Source organism: Ornithorhynchus anatinus, chromosome X3 (assembly GCF_004115215.2).
Source record: "Ornithorhynchus anatinus isolate Pmale09 chromosome X3, mOrnAna1.pri.v4, whole genome shotgun sequence".
Classification (NCBI taxonomy): Eukaryota; Metazoa; Chordata; class Mammalia; order Monotremata; family Ornithorhynchidae; genus Ornithorhynchus; species Ornithorhynchus anatinus.
Window position 1 is genome coordinate 11,284,778 of NC_041751.1, and position 26,967 is coordinate 11,311,744.

General features: G+C 41.6%; 1 protein-coding gene across 2 annotated transcripts in view; it reads left to right on the forward strand.

Moving 5' to 3' along the window:
* TRIO (trio Rho guanine nucleotide exchange factor) overlaps positions 1–26,967 on the forward strand; it is a 324,651-nt gene that overhangs the window by 228,872 nt on the left and 68,812 nt on the right. For both annotated transcript variants that reach the window (XM_029054039.2, XM_029054043.2), the window contains exon 34: positions 7,204–7,447. In XM_029054039.2, coding sequence (XP_028909872.2) covers positions 7,204–7,447 — 244 coding nt within the window. The remainder of the gene's footprint in view (positions 1–7,203; positions 7,448–26,967) is intronic.

Genomic DNA, 26,967 nt, shown 5'->3' on the forward strand with positions numbered 1-26,967 from the left:
GCAATAAAATGGATTTGGTGAGTTGGAATTGTAGGTGCTTTTTCAGAAGTACAGAAAATGATGTTTTACAGGAAGTTGATTGGGACTGGAGGAATTGCATTTTATACATTAAAAGCAGTTGGGTTAAAGGAATCACTGACAACCTATTTAAGGCTAACAATTTGAAATGTAAAAATTCCCTCACTAGATTTTTTTTTTTACCAATTTTTAATATGCATTCCTTGAGAGTATATTTGTGTGTGGAGCCATGTGGTTATAGTAGAACCTATGTGTAGCCCTCCCATACTTGCTCAATTAAAGGCTCAGAAAGCAGTTTTTGCCTCCAATTAAATTTTCGTACATAAAATGTTTTATTGATATCATGTAGCACGATACATGCAAATTTCTGTCCAAATCTCAATCTGTAGCTTATCCCAACAAATCTCCTATACTTGCTATTTTATTTTAATGCATGTAAACTCACTCTAAGCAGGGATTGTGTCTACCAACTCCATTGTGTTCTCCCAAGCACTTAAGTACAGTGCACACAGTATGGGCTCAATAAATCCAATTGATCGATGAAACCAAAACACTCCATTGTCCCCCAACTCCACGCATAACCATGTATGTATTTAATACCTGACTGATCCCTCACCACACCTCCTTGGACGTGTTATTTTCAGCTCAGCCTGCTTTCATAAAAGAAAACTGCCATTAACTTGGTCCTGCTCTTGACAGCGAAGCAGGTACTAGTTCCCCAGAAGGTGAGCTGTGCAACTCTACCATGTAAGTTTTTCCTGAAGCACCAGCAGCCTGCTCTCTTCTGCCCAAGTGCAGTGTAAAGTGTAGATTTGTCATTTGGGTCAAAGATGATGCTCCTGAAAGTGAGATCATATCCAGGAGTGTGAGTGTTTTGAAGAGTCTTTTACATGTGCATGCTAAAATTGAAGCAAATATTTGGGATTCCCTGCAAAAAATTAGATGGTTACTTGGATTTATAGAATTATCAAAGTTCTCTCAAATAACCCATATCAGGAAGACCAGGGGATAGGTTCATTGTGCAACATTACATCTGTAAGTGGTGGAGAAATTGACATATCATTTTATTGTATTCTCTTGAAAGTTATCCACTCACCAAGAAGGTTTTTCAGCCCTTTAGCCTGGGTTGATTTTAGGAAATCATTCTTGGCTTTTGACCCTGGAGCCGGAAGTATTGAAATGAATTCCAGAACAAATCCTCTTTTCTCCAGTGAAGCAGGAAAAGAGTTCAGTTCACTCTTAGGCTCCATCATTTTAATAACTAAAAGGAGATGAGTTCCTCTGAAATTGGCCTGATTGATGCAGATTAGAAGTGGGTGTGGGAATTATTTGTTCAGGGGTGTTCCTATTAAGATTTGCTGCTATCGATGCTGTGTGCCTGAAGCCCACCTGTAGGGTGGGTGAGGGAGTGAGCAAGGAAGGCAATGGGCCACCACAGTATTTATGCTAACAACTATACCAGCTGCCACGGAGAGCCCTTCTTCAATAGCTGCTGTCAAGAGTACATCCCTCTTGGTTAATACCTTTTTTTGCCAAGCAATACCCTTTTTTTGGTCTGCATAAAACCAACATTGCTCCATAAGCACTTTTGCACGGTCCCTAAGTGAGCAGGCACAGAGGCAGCAGGGTATAATTGTTCGTGAGTCACAGTATGCTTTGTTCTTCAAAGGGGAGAGAAATGGCTTTTGTTTGGTTGCCCCCATCGCCACTTTCCCTCCCACCCACCCCCACTGGTTCCTTCTTTCTTCTCCTTAGAAAACTGGCAAAAGCCACCCACCTGAAACTGATCTCTAAAATATTAGCTTTTGGAATGTCAGTCCTCCTCCCTCATGAGCTCCAGACCCGTGGAGCTGAACAATTCACAGCGAGGACAATCTGTACCTACATGGGCAAATCATTGACAGGTTCCCCTTGCTCTTAGGGCTCTTCCCCATCCATTAAATATTTCTCCACCCTAAATAATTCAAACCAGGTCCCTCGCTGTTCTTTCTAAAATAAAAAAAGTTATATTTCTCTTGAAATTTAAGCTTCCTTCTAACAGCACGCTACATTGATAAGTTGTGTAAAGAATACAAACTTGCTGTGATGTAAAGCCCTCAGTAGGCGAGATCTCTTGTAACAACCAGTACTTGTGCTCTGATTAGACACAGAATCTTTTTGTGGCAGAATAGTTTTTTTTTCTTCTCTTCTAATCAAGGATCAAATACTAAGGAGGAAAAGCACGTACTGACTCCTTTCTGTGCAGAGACCCCTGACGATTCCTTGTTCCTCTAATTAACGAACAGCATTTCATCCGCAGCAAGTTTGATGGTTTTCAGCAGATGTGATGATCTTCAGTTGCACTACCAAGGTTGCTAGGTTTGGGGAGGAGAGGGAAGGGGTAAAAGAGAGTTAACTTCATTCTTCTTGCACTTCATGAGTTTGATTTGATGGAGACCTTGGAAAGTGTAATAGCTCCTGCAGGGCTCAGTTCTTGAAGCTGGACAGTCTTTGTGATATTATTTCTAAAGGAACTTAGCTTGAGATATTTTCTTTTTTTATTAATGCTAGGTAATACTATCAAAATGTGCAGAAAGAGCACCCCTTGTTCAGGTGAAGCTTATAGGTACAAAGGCGAATTTTGGAGCCCTTTGCACATATGTATTTTGAGAGAGTGACTTGTCCTTCATACTCAAAAAACAACTGATGGTGAAATTCACCCATGGGTACTTATGTGGCTGAAAGATCACAGGCCTGGGTTCTAATCCCAGCTCTTCCAGTCACTTGCTGTGTGCCCTTGCATAAGTTACTTAACTTCTCTGTGCTTCAGTTTCCTCAACTGTAAAATGGCTAAACACCCACTCGACATTTTACTTAGACTGTGAGCCCCATGTGGGACAGAAAAGATGTCCAACGTGATTAACTCGTATCTACCCTTCACTTAGAACAGTGGTTGATACATAATAAGCACGTAACAAATGCCTTAATCATTGTTGTTATTATTATCATCAAAAACCAATTTGGTACTCACAGTCTTGGCCACATTCGGCACTCACAAAGACTGTCCCCTGTGCTGACATATTGGTTGTTTTTATCTCTTAGGGCTATTTTCCCTTTGACCTCCTTGTCTCACAATTCTTAAGCAACTCCTGCTCAAAAAGAGCTGCACTGTTTTTTGATTGCAGAGCGCCATGTTGGCTACCTGTGGAAATTAGCTGTCCACTTTCAGTTGAAACGCAGCATTGTCAGAGGTGTCCCGCCATTTTGAGGAAGCACGCTGAGCTCAGGCAAATAGAGTGCATTTTTTTGATTCCTTGTCCCTGCTGGCTCCTGAGCCTTCCCGTTCCCCTTTGCAGTCCATGTGGGATCTCAGTCGCTGCATCCAAGCTGCAGAACTTGGCGGCAGACTAATAATAATAATAATGGTATTTGTTAAGTGCTAACTATATGCCAGGCACTGTTATAAGACCTGGAGTAGATCCAAGATAATCGGGTTGGACACAGTTCCTGTCCCACATGGGGCTCACAATTTTAATCCCAGGTTTATAGATGAGACAACTGAGGCACAGAGAAGTGAAGTGACTTGCCCAAGTTCACATAGAAGACATTTGGCAGAGCTGGGATTCTAGGTCCTTCGGATTCTCAGGCCCATGCTGTATCCACTAGACCATGCTGCTTCTCTGAAGCAGAAGTCGTGTGGGGAGGGGCATCCCAGGAATGAAAATGAAAATACCAGACCTAAAAGTATCCAGTGCTGAATTTGTACTGGACACCTGGACCAGCCACTTGAAAACTGGACTGGCCACCCCAGTAATCTAACTAACAACTTGAGATGTTTGAATAGGCCTGATTTTTTCATTTACATTCTAAGTTCCCAGCTGTTTCCAATTGCTTTCGATTTACTCTAAGGAGAGCTGTAAAATCAATGCCAGAAAACAAGTATGAGCTCTTAATTCCCCCTCTTATGCAGACCCCTTCCTTTCCCTCCCACTCCCCCCGGAAAACACTTTAGCATGGTTTTGAGCATTATGAAAGGTAATGAGGCTCTGAAAAGAGGCAGGAAGGGAGTGGCTGGAGGGGGGAAGTAAGATGTCCTCAGGAGTGAAAAGGTACTGTTTTATGAAATTACGTTCCCTGTAACTGAGACTTACTTTTCTTAAGGGAGCTTGGAGATTTCTGCTCAGGGAGTTGACAGGTTTGACTGATTGCCTTTTTGTAATTGTAATAAAAAAGAAAAGAATGGTACAAATGCATGCATATGTGGGATTAGTCAAGTCAGGTAGTAGCCAGGGATCATGGGGGAAGTAATGTCTAGATTGGTCTAGATTCCTGTTCCAGGGTTATGTCCAGTGGTTTAGAAAAGGAAAGAAATGAGTCCATGTGGAATGCAAATCATGAAGGGGAACTTGGTAAGATCTAGTTGCGTTTGACCTGTATTTCCCTGGAAAAGCAAATGATTCTGCTTTTTGCTTCAAGTTCTAAGTATTTCAAGCAATCAGTCAGTGCATGGGAAAGTAATGTTCCTTGCCCACAGCAAGTTTGCAGGCTAAATAAACTGGGAAGAGGAAACTCCCAAAGATAATTTTAAAATTGCATTTCAGTCTTAATCTTAAAGACTGGCATCAATAACTGATTTAGCAGAGCAGATAACTTTTCTAAGATGCAGGAGATGAACCAGTTATATGATAAAGAGTTGCTTTTGTAGTTACCTAGCAAAAATGAAATCTCAGTAGTTCCGTCAATCCTCCAGTTTTCCTGTGGAACAGTTTTCTGTAATTTTCCAGAAAGCTTTATACCTTAATAGTAGGAGTAATAGCATTTATTGAACTCCTCCTTGGTACAGTGTGCCATAGTAAGCACCTGGGAAGAGTAAAACAAAAAAATGACACATTTCCTGCCCAAATGGAATTTATACTCTAATGGATGAGATAGGCGTAACAATATTTTCAGAGTAAACAAGATATAGTTCTTTCAGTACTCATGGATGCATGGGTGACTAAAAAGCAGCATAGCCTAGTGGAAAGAGCACAGGTCCGGGAGTCAGAGGACCCATTCAAATCCCAGCTCTGCCAAGTGCTTGTTGTTTGACCTCAGGCAAGTCACTTCACCTCTCTGTGCTTAAGTTCTTCAGCTGTAAAATGGAGATTCAGTACCTGTTCTCCCTCCTATTTACATTGTCCATATAGGACAGGGACTTCCTCCAACCTGATCGGCTTGTATCTACACCAGTGCTTAGAACAGTGCTTGACATGTAGTAAGCACTTAACAAATACCCCAAAAAGCACTCTTTCACGATAGCAGTATTGATTTTTAATGTCTGTATAACTTATAGAGCTCTTTCTTAGAGATAAGGTTTCAAAGTTTACCAGGTTTAATCACTTCCCTTCTTCCAAAGTGTTCTGGCAGACTTGATTAGAGTGATTATAGCCCATTTCAATGTAGTATAGAGCCCTCGTCATTCTCTTTATACAAGAATGTGTAAGAAATCGCTTTGAAAATCAAGTATTACACTTACATAGGTACATAAATTGAATCCAACACTTTTCATTATTGGTATATATTTATTGGATCATGTAACTCTACTGAGTTTATCACTTTTTCATATATTTTTACTGTTTTGTACAAATTTTTGAAGCCTGGAAGCACATTAATGCATGTTACATGCATGTTTAGGGTGCTATTTTCATGGAACAAATCTAGAGTGCTGAACACATTACTGCACCTAATTGTCCTATGGTTCAAGGGTTGTGATGATGTGAAACTTGGGTTAAGGAAAATTCACTCCGCAGTACTCATCTATACCATACCATAAAAATAATAATTGTATCTGTTAAGAAGGAGTGTGCCCTAGTGGAAAAAGTCCAGACCTGGGAGTCAGAGGACCGGGGTTCTAATCTCGGCTGTGCCACTTGCCTGCTGTGTGACTGTGGGCAAGTCACTTAATATAATAATAATAGTATTTATTAAGTGCTTACTACGTGCCAAGCACTGTCTAAGCACTCTGAACCTCATTTTCCTCATCTGTAAAATGAGAATTAAGCACCTGTTCTTCCTCCTACTTAGACTGTGAGCCCCTTAAGGAACAGGGACTGTGTCCGGCCTGGTATCTACTGCAGCATTTAGTATGGTGATTGGCATATAGTCAGCGCTTAAAAAATACCACACTTATTATTCTGTCTGCCGTTGTTGCATGCACACAAGCAGCTTCTTTGGTAATATGGCACACTGAGCCCAGATAGGCTTGCACTATCAGAAGAAAATCATTCCATGATTCCTTAGTCAGGTTTAGACAAGGCATGCATTGAAAACTTATTTTATAATAGAACTGAGTATGTGATATATTGGCTATATCCAGAAGAAACCATAGTAGACGAACAAGATTAGTGATTTCTTCTAGTGTTCCTTTTCACTAAGGAACCAGATATGTAACTAGAAGAAGTGTTCTATCAAAAGTATAATAAGTGGTATAGGTGAATAAGAGCCATTCATGAAAGAAGTATTAATGAAAAGTTGTATGGTGGATTGCAATTCAGCTACCAAAGTGTTTGTTAAAACTACAAGTGAAAATACTGAGGACCCACTTGCATTCAATTTTTCAAATTTGTAATGCAGTTTCTATTTAAAAGCCAGGCGTTTTTACTTGTCATACAAATGTAGATTAGTTTGGGAACTAGTGTCATTATTTTGGGAGACTCAACCCCATTTGATGTGTGGCAAACCAGAGGGAATGGTGCCATTTCTATTCTTATTCTATTCTTTACCCCAGTTCGATTGGTACAGCCATTCACCCATGGTCATACATGCACTAGTAACTGAACCTCACCGTCAATGGTGTCTTCTTCAAATACTAAGGGCAACCATATTAAACTATCTATAAATGATAATAATCCAGTGACAATAATTATTAGAGTATTTTTCCTCTTGGGAAACTCAGAAATGTAATGTTTCCCTTAAATCATTTTGTGAGGGAAGGGATTGGAACTAATGGCATCATAAGTGGGAAATATGTGCAACAGTGTCTTCAGTAAAAAGGCAATAATCTACATGTTTTAGCCAGGGCATCTAAGGCACAATGAATTTCTGAGGGCCTGCCAGTGTCTGAGAGAACAGAAAATGGGATCCAGATTCTTGACTCATCACCTAACATTCCGCTGTTGGTAGTTGCCACGCAAGGATTAACCCCCTCGTTTCTCTGTCTTCCCCTAGCTATCCGGTGGCTGTGAGCTGACAGTTGTGATCCATGACTTCACAGCATGCAATAGCAACGAACTGACCATCCGCCGCGGCCAGACCGTGGAGGTCCTGGAGAGGCCACACGACAAGCCAGACTGGTGCCTCGTGCGCACCACGGACCGGTCCCCCGCAGCCGAAGGGCTGGTTCCCTGTGGATCCCTCTGCATCGCTCACTCCAGAAGCAGCATGGAGATGGAGGGAATCTTTAACCACAAAGGTAGGAGCAGAGGCTGAGTTCTCACTTCCCAGAGCTCCCTGGAAATCCAGGCAACTCCCTGCTTTCTTCTGCGTAGCAGTAATCAAAATAAGACCCCTCTGTACCACGCGGTCAGCGGAGACCTAATCATCCATGTGATTAGTTTCTAGCCAGACTCTCTCTCTGGGGGTGTTTATCTCTAGGCTGTTCAGCTCATCAAATTTGATTCAGCTTTGGGTCCCTAAGGGTCACGTCAAAGGGAGGGTGCTTATGCTAAGTGGAGCTGAAGTGTGAAATCTTCCAGAAAGCACTGAGGTATATTAGGCAGGGCATGTACCCTCTGATACGGGGCAAATTGGGACCCAGTTCTCTTAGCATTATTATTTTTCTAGCAGTGGTGTGGAGGTGGGAGGAAATGGGAGTAGGGGGACAGGGGCGTGTATATACACATATGTGTGTCTGTGTGAGAGAGAGAGATTAGCTTGGCTGCTAGAACTAAGAAATGGTGATTTTCGGGTATTCCTTAATAAAGTTTTTACTGAGCCGACCTCCTTCTAATGACAAATTTTCCTTCCGTAAGTTTGGGATTAGCTTTGAGATCTTCAGGAGAAATACATTTGTGTTCAACACTTTGATTGTAATGTGAGGTCTTGGATCATCCACTTCCTTACATTAAATCTGTTTCCTAAAGCTTTTTGCTAAGGAGAAAATCATTATATTTATATATCTCAGGGAGCTTTTTGTTGTTTAAGTTAGTGTACCTACTATGACCACCCTCTGATACAGGGCAAATTGGGACCCAGTTCTCTTAGCATTATTATTTTTGTGTGTGTATGTGTGTGTCTTGGGCATACACACAAATGCTTCTTCGAACATGGGGGTATTGAGTTTTTTGTAGATGGACATGCATTATCTGAAAAATGTTTCCTATTTACCCAGTAGTGGTCTATCAGAAACCCAGAGTGCAAACACGTGCTATGGGAGAATTGACTGGACACTTATTCATATTTGTGGATAGGAGGAATGATGGGATAAGACTCTCCAGGCAATCCCAGATTGAAGGCAACATTGTTTAATTCCTAAAATGGGCTCCCAATTTCAACATAGATACCAACATCTTACCCACTCCTCCCCAAATGTTGCTCAATATTATTTGTTAGAAATGATGTTAATGACAACTTCTGTCAGGGATTACAGTTGCTATCATTCTATGGGGCATCTTCTTTCAGGGGGATCTGTTAATTCTTAAAATTTAAATCAACTTTGCGTTTTGTCAAACTGGCTGAATAGCCTCACCTATTTTCCTCTCTCATTTACATTAGTCATGTCTTGTCTGTGATAATAGTGAGTAAAATGTTACTCCATAATCCGGTGGCCTAAATGTGGGTTACCACAGTAAAATGATGTCATTGCGTGAATGTATGATTTGTGTAGTAATTTGATTGTGAATTCCATTTTTATTGAATTTACTTTTCTGTGATGGAAAGTATGAGCATATTAATTTTAGTTAAAAAAGACTAATGTTGCTCTTGCAAGTTATCCCCATCCTTCTTTCCCTAGTACATGTCCCAGCATCATTTCCAAGCATCCTTCCCTTCCTGTCTCCTCTTGTCAGCCCTTATAGTTGGAAGGAACTTCAGGAGTTCATCTTGAACATCCCCTGCCTCTCCTTGCTCTGGTCATCACCACTTAGTCAAATCGTGTGGTTGGAAGTGGCTTTGAGAGTTCATCCTGAACATCTTCTTGCCTCTGCCGGCAGCAAGACAGAGACAGCTGAGAGGATATCCTATTCCTCAGGACCTCCAAGACAGAATCCCCAGATTCCCCCGGGAATTCATTCCAGCATTTAAAAACTCTCAAATTCAGGAAATTTTCCCTTATATTTAACCTAATCCCTCACGTAGCTTCCCATTTCCTCTTGCTCTGTACTCAGGGGAATTGGTGAAGAGCTGGTTTCCCTCTTTAAAATGACTTATATACAATCATTCCTTATACAGTGACTTCAGTGTGTGGAATTTCACTATAATGTGCTTTCTAAATTAGAAAATGGATTCAATATGCGTTCCTATGTTAAATTCTCTTTCACAGCCTTTAACCTCGCACCAGAGGAAAGGGATTCTCGCCAGAAGTGATGTGGTGGGGGGCAGTGTGCTGCAGGGACTAAGTACAAATTGAAAACCCCGGGGGCTGTGCATCAATCTCTGAAACAAACACTGTGCTTCACCTGATGATAGACTCCAATAAGGAAAAAAAAAAGAATCTGTGAAGGACCTAGATACGCTCATTGCAATAGTGCCAGTATCACTCAAGCTGATTATTGTGGAAAATTTCAGGCCAAAGGAGAAAAATAATTGACTCACGTGGAATTCGAATGCTAATTGTGTTTAGTGGATAGGCTAAATATTGGTTATTTCCAACCCAGTATTCTTGATTCCCCCCCAAAGATCTAATCAAAGGGATCTCACTGACCATTCATTCATTCAGTTGTATTCATTGAGCACTTATTGTATGCAGATCACTGTACTAAGTGCTTGGGAGAGTATAGTATAACAATAAGCAGACATATTCCCTGCTCATTGTCCAGGGTCCATTATCCAGTGGAGCTTTCTGCTTATACAAGACCTCCTGCTGAGCAGCCCCAACTTTTAGTTAACCCTGAACATTGTCTTCATTAGGTTGAAAGATAAGCCCTTTACATGTCAGTCTTTTTTTTTTTTACCCCAGGATTACACAGAGTATGGTTCATAGCTGGCATTTTGAGAGTCCAATTCACACCAAGGTCTACAGGCCAAGAATTAGACTTACTGTAGTTGCCAAATTCAAGTTCTAGAGATCATCAACTGGGACCACTTCTCTTCTATATTTAATATTGGGAGCAACTCACAGTGAGACCTTAGAAAGCTGTCAAACGATCAGTGTCGAAGTAGTACCTGTGCATCACAGTTGACTGTATAAGGGGGATGGAGAGCACTGTATCCACGCAGTTGTTCAATGGTAAACTGAAAATATGAAGGGACCTTATGCCAGGAGGACTGAAGAAACATTTAAGACAAAAAGGAGCTTAAGCCCTAGCAAATTTAGCCAAGTAAGAGACAACTAGGAGCAAATACCAGTAGCAATTTAGGTTGACATGCAACAGTAAGAGAAGGGTAACATTAGAGCAGAGGCTTCAGGATCACACCATCAAGAAGGGGCTACTGGAAAAACCACCAGGCACTGCAAGTAACAAATGAGACAAGCCAGCAAGGCACAACTGTTCCATGCTCCCAATATGGAAATGATTGTCTGTAACACATCATTCTTATCACCCCTACAAATATCATCACCAGTTTCACCATCCGAAACATTGGCTTCAAATCCCAGAAGCAAGCAGTACTTGAGAGGACCTCTGTGTCATGAGACTAAAGAGCGCATTAAAAAGGCTGACTTTTACGTAATGCATGATTGACAACCATAAAAACACCTAGTTTGAACATGTCAATAGGAACAGACTATGAGTCTTGTTGAGGGCAACTCGATTTGTGGTAATGAATGGGAACACTCTCTTAGGGTGTTTTATGGTTAAGGAGAAGTCTTTCCATTGCAGTTTTTAATTATTGTTGTCTGCCTGCTATCACCAGCCAGATGGATCTACTAAATCTATGCACAGTATAAGTATACTGGAACATCTGCAGTTTCCCAGTTGCCTCTCTCACTTTCAAATTTAAGGACTGAATCAAGAATGTGTTGTCAAGTATTATAAAAAGCCAACTTGTCTGGAATGAGCAGTAGGCAAACTAGGTTGGCTTGTGTGTTTCGAAGCAAAACGGTCTTCATTTTCTTGAAGCAAATCTCTGCTTATTGATTTTTTATGGTATTTGTTAAGCACTTACTGTGTGCCAGGCACGTACTATGTGCTGGGATAAATACAAGCTAATCAGATTGAATACAGTGCATTTCCCACTTGGGGCTCACATTCTTAGTTCCTATTTTACAGATGAGGTAAATTGAGGGCAGGACTTACATGTTTTGATTCCGGTGTACTTACCCAATAGCTTAGTAAGGTGCTCTAGGCTCTCAACAAGTACTTTGATGTGTACATCAATCAGTGCTATTTATTGAGTGCTTACTCTGTGCAGGCACTGTACAAAGCACTTGGGAGAGTACAATATGATGAAGTTGGTAAAAATGGTTCTCTGCCCACAGTGAGTTTAACCATCTAGAGGGGGAGACAGACTTTAAAATAAATTATAAATATGTACATAAGTGCTTTGGGCATGAAGGTGGGCTGAATACCAAATGCCCTAGTGCTTAGGCAGTGCAGAAGGGAGAGAGAGAGTTGGACATGAATTCATTCTGCCAGACTTCTAAATTAGAAGGTATGTTAATTTGTACCCAGGTGTTTTCTTGATCTTATGTTAGATGAAACTTCTAAAGTTATATTTATTTCTGTCAGCATCTTTCCTACGGAGGGTACTTAGGCAAAAATTTTAATTAGATTCTTCTTCTCTAAACAGCACCTCCATCCCACTGATAAAGGTCCCGCAGGATCTATTCAGTTTTAGGAGGTTATAAACCCACAGCTGAATTTTCACTTCCCTCCTCCCCTCACCCCTGTCCCACTACCCCTCCCACCTCTAACATACTGGGAATCTCCTGAGTGCTCGCTCTGATATTGTTAGGAATCCCACAGAGGAGATTGGAGAACAAAGAAATGTGCCTGAGTCCAGAGAAGGCTCCAGAAATGCGAAACAGGATATCCAAGCCCCTGCCTGCTTTCCTCTATTTCTGTCCCTGTCAGGAGGCCTTAACCATTTCCTTCCTCACCTTTATCCAAGTGGAGTAACAGATATGAGTTCCTGAGAGATGCCATTCATTTTAAAATCTGTGTACAGAAAATGAAAAATTAAAAAAAAGTCTGAGTTCCTTAGATATTTATTAAAAGCTTCACTGAACTTTCGACTAGGGATAGTGACCAGTTCTTAATGGAAAACGGAATAATACTCTGAATAGATTGGTGCCTGGCTCATAGCTGAGCTTCAAGAGGTTACAAGGGTCCGTACGATACAGAATTCATTGATCTTCTATGAATGGTTTGGCTTTTCATTAAGTATTAGAATTTGACAGATGTTCTTAGTAACTTTCCCTTATCTTAGGTCAAAGATGGTAGAGAAGTACCCATAAAGCAAAGCGATAAACAAAAATCATTTGCCTTCCTGAGGTGGTAGTACCTGCTGAAAGCTTAGATTGTTGATGGCTTTAACAGTCTTATTGCCTTGCATCGTGCTCTCTGCTCTTACAATCAAGAGACCTGGGTTTTTATTAATCAGTGTAATTTATTGAACGTTTACTGTGTGCAGAGCGCTGTACTCACTGCCTAGGAGTGTATAGTAATAATAATGTTGGTATTTGTTAAGTGCTTACTATGTGCAGAGCACTTTTCTAAGCACTGGGGTAGATACAGGGTAATCAGGTTTCCCACGTGAGGCTCACAATCTTAACCCCCATTTTACAGATGAGGTAACTGAGGCACAGAGAAGTTAAGTGACTTGCCCACAGTCACACAGCTGACAAGTGGCAGAGCCGGGATTCGAACCCATGACCTCTGACTCCCAAGCCAGTGCTCTTTCCATTGAGCCACGCTGCTTCAGTACAGTAGAGTTGGTAGACATGATCACTGCCTACATGGAGGGTGTAGACAGACATTCAAATTAAATTACACCTGGGAGAAATGGGAGAGCAAAAGGGAAGGTATACAAATGCTTTGGGATTGTAATCCTGGTTCTGCCTGGTAGTTGGCTAGTGTGGCTAATGATCATCGCATACTCACTTTGCAGTGTGCTGCATCCCTTGCCCACCTAATCACTTATTTCACCCTGTGCCCCTCTTGGATCATGACATAGGAAAGCAGCATGGCCTAGTGGAAATAACATGATTCTGGGAGTCAGAAGCCTTGGGTTCTAACCAGCTCTCCACGTACCTTCTGGGTATATTTGGACAAGTCACTTAACTTCTCTGAGCCTCTGTTCCCTCAGCTGCAGAATGGGGATTCAGTACCTGTTCTCCCTCCTACTTAGACTGTGAGCCCAGTCTGGGACCTGATTATCTTGTATCTAGTTCAGTGCTTAGTATAGTGCTTGTCACATAATAAGTGCTTAACAAATGGCACAATTATTATTATTTTAAGAACGTGGGGGTGAATGGTGCTGCACTGTAATCAGTTGCTCTGCACAGGCTTTCAGCCCTGTGGCCCCAAGGCCAAGGCTTATCTATCATTAATGATGGGAAACTCCATTATCATCATCATTTCTGATAGGAACTAAGCACATAGGTTGTGTTGCTCTTTAGATCCGTGCTTTGTGGTCTGCCTGCAGTTGGACCTCCTCAATATTCTTAGGCTGCTTCATGTTGAGGTGAGGCAAGATACCACGGTCAGAACAAGTCATAGCATTTTTAAAATGATATTTTTAAGCTTTTATTATGTATCAGGCACTCTACTAAGTGCTAGAGTAAATACAAACACAAGTAAATACAAGTAAATACAAATAATCAGGTTGAACACAGTCCATGTTCCGTATGGGGCTCATAGTCTTAATCCCCATTTTTCAGATGAGGTAACTGGGGCACAGAGAAGTTAAGTGCCTTGCCCACGGTCACACAGCAGACAAGTGGCAGAGCCACTGCATTAGACCACACTGCATGTAGAAAGGGAGGACATGCCTGCTATTGAATGGTAACAACTGTAGTCTTTTAGAAGTTGGATTTACTGATTGAGGAATCACCTTTTTGTGTGCCTTTGGTTAATTTCCCTTTCCATTATTTGGATTGAATACTGATGATTTGGGAGACTCAGGCATTCCATCTGTGTTCTAAGTGACTTTGAATGTAAGACAAAGCACAGAAGATTCAGGGGAGGTTTGTAGGCTGACCCAGTTTAATCCTGCTCCACGAAAACGCCATTTTATGTGGAGGGGCTGAGCAGCACGAACACTCTAAGATACATATTAGTAAAATTAACCTGAGAAAGACTGCTTGTAATTCTTGGGTAAATTAGCTTTAACAGCTGCATGGAAAGTTTCATCTCCTTTGCTGAGAGCTCTGACAATCTCAGCGTCTGTAATTTTCTTTGGGGTTGTCAAAAGCTTGATTAATTTGGACAGAATTTTGATATGAGAAAGGAAAGATCCAAAACTTGCAAAACAAAAATCTGTATTTACAAAAGGTCTACCCTAAAATATTTTAGCCCACAGCTCTAAATTAAATACTACAGATCTCTGAAATATAGAGCAAATACTGCACCATTTAGACCTAGTGGAATTGTTGAAGGAATATTAGCAAAGCTACCTAGCAGTTAATGATTTTTATCAATTATTTAATCTTTGGGCACCTTTTGTTCAGTTCACCTGCTGGACCCACTAATTCTCAGTTCCTGCTTTTGATAGAACTGATCAATTTAGAGATCTGTTGTTATTAACTTTGACACTCCTGGCAAAGCACTCTTCGTCTGCATTTTTTGGCTTACCTAATTGCCTGATGATTTCAGGAAATCTTCTGGATTTTAGTATGGAGGTTTCTTGACGGTTACTTGATTTTTTTTAACAACCCTCTTCAGCTTTTTTGTATTGAAAGTTAACAATTATCATTGAGACCTACTGGACTATGCTTTTTTTTCTCCTTTTCTCCCCAATAAGAATGTCAAATTTAATACCATTATAATCACTATTGTCAAGTGACTCCATCTCATATACTTCTTTTGCCAAGTCCTTTCCATCACTAAGACCTAAATGTCATATATCATCTTTCTCTGAAGATTCTGGAACTAAGTGCCCAGAAAATTTATCCTTTCCCAAAGCTCTCCCTTCACTTCCCATCTTAAACTAGCCGATCAGGCTAACTGAGGATATTTAAAGCCTCCCAGTATTAGATCCTGTTCTAGTTTTGCAGTTCTTCCATTCTTGGCACATTTCTCACCACAGTTAAGTAGTCTGTAGGATATTTTTACTGTAATATTTTTGTAGTTTAAATATATAATTTCTAAGTAGAGGGATTTCGTGGTACTCCTCTTGCCTGGTAAGTTTTTGGTTTTTTTCCATTTCAGTTCATGTTGCCTGTATGTATAATCAATCAATCAGTGATATTTATTGAATGCTTACTGAGTGCAAAGCATTGTACTAAGTGCTTTTTAAAATGGCATTTGTTAAATTCTTACTGTTTGTGAAGCACTGTTCTAAGTGCCCGCCCGGGAGAGTACAGTACAGCAGAGTTGAAGGGCATGTTCCCTGCCCATTAAGAGGTGAGAGGGGAATGATGTCGTAGAGTCCTTGTCTGTCTAACTGTGTCTCTCCTAGAGAGCTTACAGCCACACAAGACTTTCTTCTCTCTCCACCAAGTCCCAGATATGACTGCCAGCCATTCCGATTGACCCATTTTATTTTTTAGGCTTCATTATTTGTGTAGAAGCATTTGTACATTTTATATATTTGTATATTTTATCTTTGGCCTTTTGCCAGTTTACACCTTTAGGCACTATAATTTGTTCCCCTTGAATGCCCCCTTAATTTACCTCAGCGGCTTCCTTAGATTCCTTCCAGGTACTTTTCTCCCTTTTCTTCCCATTTCCTGACCCTGCTTTTGTCCTCCTCGTCAAGCTTGCTTCCGCGTCGTTATGACCAATTAGTATTTTCCTCTTCTGTATTTATCGGCTTGCCCCAGTTTGGAGTTTTAAAACTATTCCATCACTTTTTTCATTTAATACCAGCAGCCCAGGGCCACTTTTGTATAGGTCGAGCTTGTCTCCCTCCTTTTCACATTCTCTCCATCTGTCCTTAAAACACAACCTATTCATCCAAGAGGGGCAGCCATCACACTTTTCCCTCAGGTATCTGGTTGCCAACTGTAAGAAACAGAATGCTAAGTTGGATGTGGAAGATACTGGGCTGCTTGAACCAGTGCTCTGACCCAGTAGTGGCATTTCTCCTGTTCTGTCGCCACTGACACACTAGAGCACTCCCAACCTCTGAAACCTTGTGAATAAATTGTGAATAATAAACATGAATTTCACTCATGTGGAGGTCTGCTTAGAAACCTATGTTTGTCCTGAAGGACAGAAACTCCTTACCATTGTTTTTAAAGCACTTTCATCTCGCCCCCTCTACCTTACCTCACTCATCTCCTCCTACAGCCCAGCCTGCACACTTTTCTCCTCTAGTGCCAGGTTACTCACTGTGCCTCCGTCTTGTCTGTCTCACTGCCTACCTCTTTTCGCATCCTCCCTCTGGTCTGTAACTCCCTCCCCCTCCATATATAACAGACCACCACTGTCCCACCTTCAAAGGCAGGAGATATTTCTACCAACTCTGATGCATTTTACTCTCCCAAGCACTTAATAAAATGTTCTGCACCCTGTATGGGCTCAACCAGTACCATTGATTGATACATTAAGGTCACATATAGATGTGGAGAATAAGGGAGAGATTGTGGAATGTGAATAGCTACAACTCAGCCTCACAGCAGTTATATACATATCCGTAATTTATTTACATTAATGTCTGTAGACTGTAAGCTCATTGTGGGAAGAGACTGTTTATACCAACTCTTACATTATACTCTCCCAAGCTCTGTTCACAATAAGCATTCAGTAAGTATGATTGATTAATTGAGATCCCACATAGATGTGAAAAATAAGGTTGAGATTGTAGAATATGAATAATGAATAGCAAAGTGGATAGGAGAGGCCAGGAGAAAGAGAAGTAATAGATGAGTTCAAAGTTATAGGTCTGGTGGGCTAAGGGCGATTAAGGTTGAAAGGTAGATGGATAATGAGGAGGAGCAGCTTTCTTGTTTTATTTGATCCCAGTAAAGGCCTTTACTTGTTCTTTGGAAATGCACCAAGGCCTGGGCTAGTGTCCATCTCCATTCTCTTTGTCCCTGGTTTCCAAGGGGATAGCGGACTAGTAAACTTCTGTTGCTTAAAGAATTCAACTTGCTTTATTATGTTGGCATCTGCCCTAAGAGCTGCTATTTCTGTTCCACTAGTCTAACTGATCCCATATGAAAACAGCCAAGAGACTACAGGGGTCTTCTGGTCATGCAAGGGAAACCAAAGAATCTGGCACATCATTAGATGAAACTGGAGATTCTAGGCTTATCACTGCGCTTACTCAAATTGTCCCCCCTCACCTGTAAAAAGATAAAAAGGCAGTGTTCTCCCTCTCTGTTAATCATTTAAAACTTAGTGATATTATTACTAACTCTTTTAATTGGGGAAATTTCAGACCAAATTTTAGACCAAAAGTCCATGAAGGGACAGTCCTTTCATTTGGTTTAGATGCAGATTCAATGTTCAGAAAGTTTGGGGAAGGCAGAACGTTTTCAATAAAGCAGTTTCTTCTGTGTGCCGATATCATAGGAAATGCATGCTTTTCTGTGATTATTACCATTGCCAAAACTGTAGGCTTTGAAGAAGTAGCTTGGATCTGTTTCGAAAGCAGAATGGCTTTAGCAGATTGCAGGGCTTGTTCACGTCTGTTCCCCTCAGGAAGAATGTCAACTGGCCCACCAAGCCGGGGTCGAACACTCTTGGAACACTCAGAATAGAACTGCTTGGGCGTAAGCAAGCACAGTTGAGTGTGCTTGCCTGGAGTTTCGGGGGGTGAAAATTGTATTTAATAGCTAGATACGGCTGAAATGTTCGTAATTCTTCAGAGAATTGCACCCTGTATCTGCCTACGGTGGTGCTTTCAGAAGGGTTTTATTCCCAGGGAGGACCCTAACGTTCCTGAAAATTAAGCCTGGCAAAGCACTGGGCTCATTCGGCATGGAAACTGCTAATGTAAATCCCTGTGGGAAGTCAACCTGAACAATGTTGAGTTTAAATGGGAATTGGAAACAAATAAATTGTTCCTATCCTGTGTACTGAAGACTAAACGTTAGATCCAAAACCTATTATTAAGAAAAGTTTAACATGTAGCTTATAATTATGGAGCCACACAATAGGGCCATTACTCTATGGGATGTTTTGCGTTTGAAGTTCTCTCCCCCGCACCCCGCAACTTCTAATCCACAGTATTACAAAAATTAATCTAGCAGGTTTGGCAAAACCTAATTTAGATGAACATGAATGAATATAGAGTGCTCTAGTAATAGTACTTTAGTATGATATATATATATATCATATATTATATATAGTATGATATAGTATACTGATAATGCTACACTGCAAAATCTTAAATACTAGTGTCATGAGAAAGAACTGTAGTTGGAGAGCATTTTGGAGCATTATGGTTGGGCTATATTCAGAGTGAATCCGATACAAAATTGTGTTTGGCTTCAAAAGTACCAAAAGTGCTATCCTTGAGAAGTTTTAAAATCTAAGCACTTCTTAAAAAATAATAATGTTGGTATTTGTTAAGCGCTTACTATGTGCAGAGCACTGTTCTAAGTGCTGGGGGAAATAGTAATTGTTAAGTGCTTACTGTGTACTAACTACTGGAGAGGATACAAAATAATCAGGTCAGACGATCCCTGTTCAACATGGGGCTCACAGTCTGTAAATAGGAGGGAGAACAGCTATTAGATCCCCATTTTACAGATAAGAAAATTGAGACACAAAGAAGTTAAGTGACTTGCCCAAGGTCACGCTTCAGACTGCTGGCAGAGGCGGGATTAGGCTCTGACTCCCAGGCCTGTGCTCTTTCCACTAGGCCATGCTATTCCTCTCTGATATTAGTGCTTAAACTAAACTTACTGAAGGGTTGTGTGTGTGTGTGTGGGTGTGTGTAAGAATTTTAGTTTTTATAAACCAGCCGATAAATACCCATGTTCTTTTATCGATACTATATGGAGTCTCATCATAAATAAATCAGTCAGTGGTATTTATTGAGCACTTCCTAAGTGCAGAGCACTTGGAGACTACAGGGCTTGTGAGTCATTGAATCTAGGGATTGGCCATTCTAGCTGAAAGAGAAGCCTCGGTCAAAGCTTGAAGGCTTTGAGACCAAAAACACACATGGAGGAAATGATGATGGTGCTATGTGCTCCCTGCCCTCTCTTACCCCAGCCAGTCATGTTCCTGGTAGGGCACAGAGTACAACAAGCAAACAGATGGGCAGGAGCGCAGGACACTGCAAATCACCCATTAGCTGTTTCCTAGAAAACCATTTACGACCAAAGTGCCCACATCACAGTGTCGATGTCACAGCTGTTCCCTAACACCACAAACCAGCAGGCAGTTCTAGGGGTAGGGGTAGCTGCTGTTGTTTTCACCTCCCACATTAACCAACTATTTTCCCATTCCTTGCTGTATCTGTCCAAATGAGCTTCCTTTGGTCATTCTTTGGTCAGAAACCCCTACCACTTATGACATTATTCCAGCAGGCATTCCCTTCTTTCTAACTGTTCCTTTCTCCTCCTCCACCCTCATCCTACCTCCACCGAAGAGTGGAGGAGTGGGTTGGAGGGAAGTTGAGCGGACGAAGGTTACTAGAGGTGGCTCTTAGTGGGACCCTTTATTTTAAAGGGAAATGGATTAAGGGAGGCTGTCTCTTGTCTCATTTTAAGTTCAGCTCCACCTCTTTCCATTTTGAAACTGAAGCAAATTGTTCTAACCACTAATCTCATCCTCCTTAGTTTTTCCCATCTGCAAAGAGCAATGCTAGGTCTAATGAGTGGTGCTTTTTTAAATGATGAAAGGTGACATTGATTGTAAGTTATTGGTTGGTGGTAGCAAATTTATTTAGAAAGGGTGAAGACAGAGATTGGGGTTGGGATTAAGAATAGATTATGTTTATCCCTTTGTATTGTTTCAGCTCTTGTATCTGTCAAGGCATCTAGTTCAGGAGCAATTAAGTGCCCAAGCAAAATAGCATGCTCAACTAAAAGTGCTTAGTTTTCCTCCCACATTCCTTCCCCTTATACTCTCCTGTAAACCATTCCAATGTAAGTATCACATCTGATTTTGTTAATTATTACATGTTCCTAGAGCTTGCTCACCCGCAAATAACCATGTTAACAACAGATTCCACCTAAAATAAAATGCTGGCTGTGGAAGCTTTAACATGTTTTCCTAGTCGATAAGAAAGGGAGAACATTTTAGATAGCTCCAGCTAATTAGAGTCCATTTATAGAAAAGTCCCAAAACTGCCACCGATTAGAAAACAAAACAAATGCTGCCCATGGTATTACTTTAGTCAACAATCAGTCGATCAGTGGTATTTATTAAGTGCTTACTGTGTGCAGGTAGCTGTACTAAGTGCTTGGTAGAGTACAATTACAATAGGGTTGGTAGACAAGTTCCCTGCCTCCAAGGAGTTTACAGTCCAGAGGGATAGACATGTACATAATTGTTTTGGGGTTGAGGATTGGGTGAATGTCAGGTGCTTAGGGAGGGAGAACAGATCCAAGGGAGTAGGGGTAGTGAGGGGTTAGTCTGGGAAGGTGTCTTGGACAAGATGTGATTTTACTAAGATGCTGAAGGTGAGGAGAGTGCCGGTTTATCAGATATGAAAGGGGAGTGGGAGGACATGGGCAAGGGGGTTGGCGGCAAGAGATAGACGTGGTACAATGGGTGAGTTGGTGTTACAGGGCCGAAGTGTGTAGGCTGGGTTGTGGTAGAAAGTCAGCAAAATAAGGTAGGAGGTGGAGAGCTGATTGAGGTTTTGAAAAGTGGGAGATATGGACTGAATGATTTGATAAAATTTTGTTTCTATGTATTTTAAGAATTAGGATGGTATTGTGCATACCCCACAAGCTAGGTTGAGTGTTCTTATCACTCAATTTGAAATGGGTTTTCTGTTTAAATTATTGCTTAAGGTGATTCTCTTTAGTCCAGTCATGAGTCTATATGCAGATCACAAAACTCTGGACAGAATTCAACAGTCAGGAGCTGAAGCAGATCAGTACTCAGGGAAACAGAGATGAGTCATTTAGTTCACCCTGCTGGTATTCACATGCTAGATCTTGGTGGTACATTAAGAATCCCTAAGTACTTTTGTATTTTCCAACCCCATTTTGGAATATCTGTCAACTTCTTTAAGATTTCATTTAGAGTAACAAACCACCATGGTAGTTTAATCTGAGGTGAAAATAGCAAGGGTATGTCTTTTCCGGTTTGGCAGAAATGTATTTGACAAAATCATTTGGATAAAGCCTACACCCGAAGACCTTATCACTTAGGGAACTTAAAACGGGGCTGTGTACTAGGAGGGTTTGGGTGGGGTGTAGTCTTAGAGATCCAGCCAAATTCCAGTCTGACCTTCACGATGTTTTTCCTTCCTCAGTTACTCCAGCTGTTAACATTTGGATGCACATCTTTCTCATTTTTTTCCTTGTCTTTGTGTGGTTTGGCATGGTGCAAGACTGTGCAGTCTCAAGTAACTGCCCTTGCAGCCTTTCCACCCAGGACAGGGAGTCTGGTTGCCAGAGATGGGTGGAATCATCTCACCACATCTGGGCTTCGATCAGTCAGAGATATTTATTGAGCACTTATTGTGGGCAGAGCACTGTATTAAGCATTTGGAAAGATTACAGTTTGATAGAGTAGGTAGACACTATCGCTGCCCACCAGGAGCTTACGGACTAGACCCATATTCAGTCTGTCGCCAAATCCTGTCAGGTCTATCATCACAGCATCACTAAAATGCACCCTCTACTCTATCCATACCGCTACCTCACTGATCCAAGCATTTATCCTATCCCACCTTGACTATTGCATCAGCCTCCTTTGATGACCTCCCTACCTCCTGTCTCTGTTTCCACACTCCTTGAAAACCTCCAGTGGTTGCCCATCCACTTCTGCATCGAGCAAAAACTCCTAACCATGGACTTAAAAGCACCCAATCACATTGACCCTTCCTATCTTACCTCGCTGATTTCATACTATGACCCAGCTCCTTTTGCTCTTCTAATGCCAAACTACTTACTGTAGCTCGATTTCATCCATTTCGCCGCCAGCCCATTGCCCATATTCTGCCTCTGGCCTGGAACTCCCGCTTTATATCCGACAGACAATCACTCTCCCCATCTTCAGAGCCTTACTAAGATCACATCTCTTCCAGGAGACCTCCCCTGATTAAGCCCTCATTTCCCGCACTCCCTCTCCCTTATCACCCTGGCACATGGAATGGCACCCTTTATTTACCCCTCCCTCAGCCCCACAGTACTTATGTACATATCTATAACTAATTTTATTGTCGGTTTGCCCCTCTAGACTGTAACCTCCTTGTGAGCAGGGAACGCACCTACCAACTCTGTACTCTCCCAATAATAATGGTGGTGATAATGATCGTATTTGCTAAGTGTTACTATGTGTCAACCACTGTTCTAAGCGCTGGGGTAGATACAAGCTAATCAGGTTGTACACAATCCCTGTCCCAAATGGGGCTCATAGTCTTAATCCCCATTTTACAGATGAGGTAACTGAGGCACAGAGAAGTGTAGTGACTTACCCAAGGTCACGCAGTACTAATAATAATAATGTTGGTATTTGTTAAACGCTTACTATGTGCAGAGCACTGTTCTAAGCGCTGGGGTAGATACAGGGTAATCAGGTGGTCCCCACGTGAGGCTCACAGTTAATCCCCATTTTACAGATGAGGTAACTGAGGCACAGAGAAGTTAAGTGACTTGCCCACAGTCACACAGCTGACAAGTGGCAGAGCTGGGATTCAAACCCATGACCTCTGACTCCCAAGCCCAGACTCTTTCCACTGAGCCATGCTGCTTCTCTAGACAAGCTGGGATTAGAACCCAGGTCCTTCTGACTCCCGGGCCCGTGTTCTATCCACCAGGCCATGCTGCTTTCCAAGTGTTTAGTACAGTGCTGTGCTCTCAGTAAGTGCTTAATAAATATGATTGGTGGATAAGTGAGGTTGATTGATTAGAGAAGGAGACAGACATTAAAGTAAAGTTACAGATGGATAGGTACTAAAGTGCTATGGGGTGAGCAGTGTGACATCATGGATCAATCAGTGACCTAGTGGATAAATCGTGGGTCTGGGAGTCAGAAGGGCATGGGTTCTAATCCCCGACTGCCACTTGTTTGCTGTGTGACCTTGGGCACATCACAACTTCTCTGTGCCTCAGGTATCTCATCTGTAAAGTGGAGATTAAGATTGTTAACCTCATGTGGGACAGGTCTGTGTCCAATCTGATTAGCTTGTATCTACCACAATGCTTAAAATAGCGCCTGGCACGTAGTAAGTGCTTAATGAATACCATATTAAAAAAAAGTACACTAAAGAATACCAAAAATACCCAAGTGACCAATTACCCAAGTTCATGGGCGACCAAGAAGGGAGGGCTTAGTTAGGCCTTGCAAAACTAAAGGGGAAAGTTTCCTTGGAAAGGCCTGGTTGGGCAGTCTGTGCCTGTTTCTTCCCAAAGAAGGAAGGACTCTTTCCAGAAGTGCAGGACATAAACACTTCTTCAGTTGTATTAATGCTTAAACAATCCCAAGAGAGTGTTGATAAATCCAAACTATGCTTCTGCCTTTGAGAAAGATATTTGTGAGTTATGAATTCAAGAGCATAATGGCTCTTTCCTAAAATATCCAATTCCTGGCACACAGTTATTAGTAGCTTTGAAACTTGCTTCTTCCTCACCCCCACTCCCTTTCTTCCCCCCAAACTCCTAATGCATTTGGCATGAAGGAATACTTAGAAGCTAAATTGGGACAGCTGAGAAATGAGCAAAGGAAATCAATTATTTCAGTCATCTTTGAATCAATCTTTCAGTCAGCATTCAGTCAATTCATTTTAATGCTACGATCCCTGCCCAACCAGCCCTGTTGTGAAGGAAGGCTTATTTCCTTGTTGTGAAGTGATGGGGTCTCTGTGGGCAGTGATACCATAGAACCTTCTGAAAGAATTTCAGAATGGTCTGAATTAGTTTTGTGGCTTGACTAATAGTGACTGGAATCCTTTGAATTGCTGTGTCATCCCTCAGGGGTAAATTTTCGTGGGACTCATGATTTTCCCACACCCCTCATAGACAAAGCGAAACAGGATGGGGGACACCCAAGTATCTGTCATATGAAGAGCCCTCTCAGTCATTCTTGGGGTGTAGCACAGGGCACTTGCATATTGATTACTGCACAAAACTGAACTCAGGTGCCCAGCCCGTAACAATTGCATGTGAATGTGCGCTTATTGTCAAGAACTTGGACTACAGTGTATGCTAGTGTTTAGATAAGTACACAAAAGACAGATTGTCTTTGTCCTTTATATTCTTTAAGGTTTGCCAATATGGTAGTCTAGCAAAATCTAAGTATTCTGCATGGGTCTCTGAAAAGGCCCTTGGACTTTGCGTGTAACCAAATCTCCATTCCACAATATGTTTTGGTTTTTGGTTTTTTTTTTAGATTTTTTTTTTGTTTTAAATGATGTTTGTAAAGTGACTACTATGTGCCCAGCAATGTACTAAGCGTTGGGGTAGGTACAAGATAATCAAATTAGATGTAGTCTCTATCCCACATAGGACTCACAGTCTTAATCCCCATTTTACAGGGGTAACTGAGGCTCAGAGACATTAAGTGGCTTACCTGAGGTCACACAGCAGACAAGTGGCAGAGCTCGGGAATTAGAACCCAGGGCCTCTGACTCCCAGGCCTTTGCTCTTTCCACTAGGCTTCACTGCTTCCCCTCGTTGTGTGCCGTTGTGTTTATGACTTTCAGTGCCTGTCACTGCTCTCCAGTCTACCTCTTATATAAATTTAGTATGGAACCGTCTGTAGTGCTTTGCACCAGTGACACTCAAACAGGGTCAGAAAGAATTCTGGGAATATCCTAGCTGACTGGTGCCTCTGAGGGCTGAACCAGGCCACTTCTGAGAGACAGAGAGACAAGTCAAAGGCCAGGGCAGAAGCGGAGAGTTGCCCAGAACCTCTAGGTCACGATGTGAGAGTGGCAGCCAGAAGTGGCCCGGTTTCTGCTCCTCAAACCTTCTCTCCTCCCCAGGTTCTCACTCTGACAGGCTTGAACCAAAATTTCTCAGTAAATTTTTCAGTCAGACCAGCCCTGCACTCAAAATTTTCTGACATGAGTTTTAGAAGTTTGAGGTGTAAAAGATTCGTTCTCAGATAGGGAGTGACATTCCCCAGTCCTCACAGTCTGGCACTGGACTTTGGTCAGGCTACCTTAGCTCTAAGGAGAAGGGCCCGAGAAGAGCAGCAAAAATGATTAAAGAGAAAGAAAGCAGGTCCTCTGAATAAAGTCTAAAATGATTGGCATTGTTTATCTTGGAGAAGAGACTACTTAAAAATGACTTTCAAAATTTAAAGCATTTTTTTATGGGATGGATGCTGATTTGTCCTCATGTCTATGAGAGGAAATGGGCTTAAAGAAATCAGGAAGGATTTTTGTGGGACTTAAGGAAGAAATTTTGGCAGTCTGGTAGTCAGACCCTGGAACATACCAGTAGAGATTGTGAAGGCTCCATTTGTAGAAAAATAGTTGTTAAAGGAGCAGTGGAAAGTATGTTGTTCCTTCCTTTATACCTCTCTATCCAAAGCTCTTTGTGTCTGTGCTTGGAGAACCTCTTTCCTCTCCTTTCTCCCCTCCCTTCTCTTTTTCTATTTCCTTTTGCCCTGTTTCTTTTCTTCTTTGCCTTTCTCCTCTTCTTGTTCCTCTATCCTGGCTTAGTGGAAAGAAGATGGGCCCAGAAACAGCATGACATAGTGGATAGAGCACAGAGTTGGGAGTCAGAAGGTCACGGGCTCACATCCTGGCTCTGCCACTTGTCTGCTGTGTGACCTTGGGTAAGTCACTTCTCTTCTTTTCCGTCAATTACCTCATCTGTAAAATGGGGATTAAGACTGTGAGCCCTGTGTGGGACAGGGGCTGTGTCCAACCTGATTTGCTTGTGTTTCCCTGCGGTGCTTAGTGCAGTGCTTGGAACAGAGTAAGGGCTTAACAAACACCACAATTATCACTATCATTATTATTGTTTCAGCTCAGCCACTTGCTTACTGTATGACCTTGGGAAAGTTACTTAGTTCTCTCATCTGTCATATAGGGGTTAAGTGCCTATTTTCCTTCCCTTTTAGACATGTGGGACAGGGACATTTTCCAGATAATCTCATATCCTCTCCAGGGTTTTTTTAGTACAGTGCGTGGCACATAGTAAGTGCTTATCAAATACCACACTTCTTTCTCTTTGTCTCTCTTTTGCCTCAGCCTCTAAAGACTTCACCCTTGTAGGGAAAGAGAAGAAGCTCCTCTTCTCACCTACTGCTTCTAAGAATGGAAGAATGGGAAAGTTGAAAGATTTTGACAGGAACTTCCCAGACAATATAAAAATACTAGCTTTTCCTTTTTGCTGACTTTAAAAATGAATTTTTCAATAAGACTTAAAGGTTGGCAAATTGGTTACCATGTGATTTGAAATCTCAAAGGAAAATGGGTTTGGATACCATTTCACTTTGTTTAGTAGTCCCAGCAGCCTGTTCAGTCCAGCTGGAACAAACCAAAATGCCTTCATTAGTTTGAGGATATGGATATATGATGATAGTGAGTCACTGTCCAGCCCTGATATTTTCCATTTAAAATTGACACCAGACTTGGTGGGAA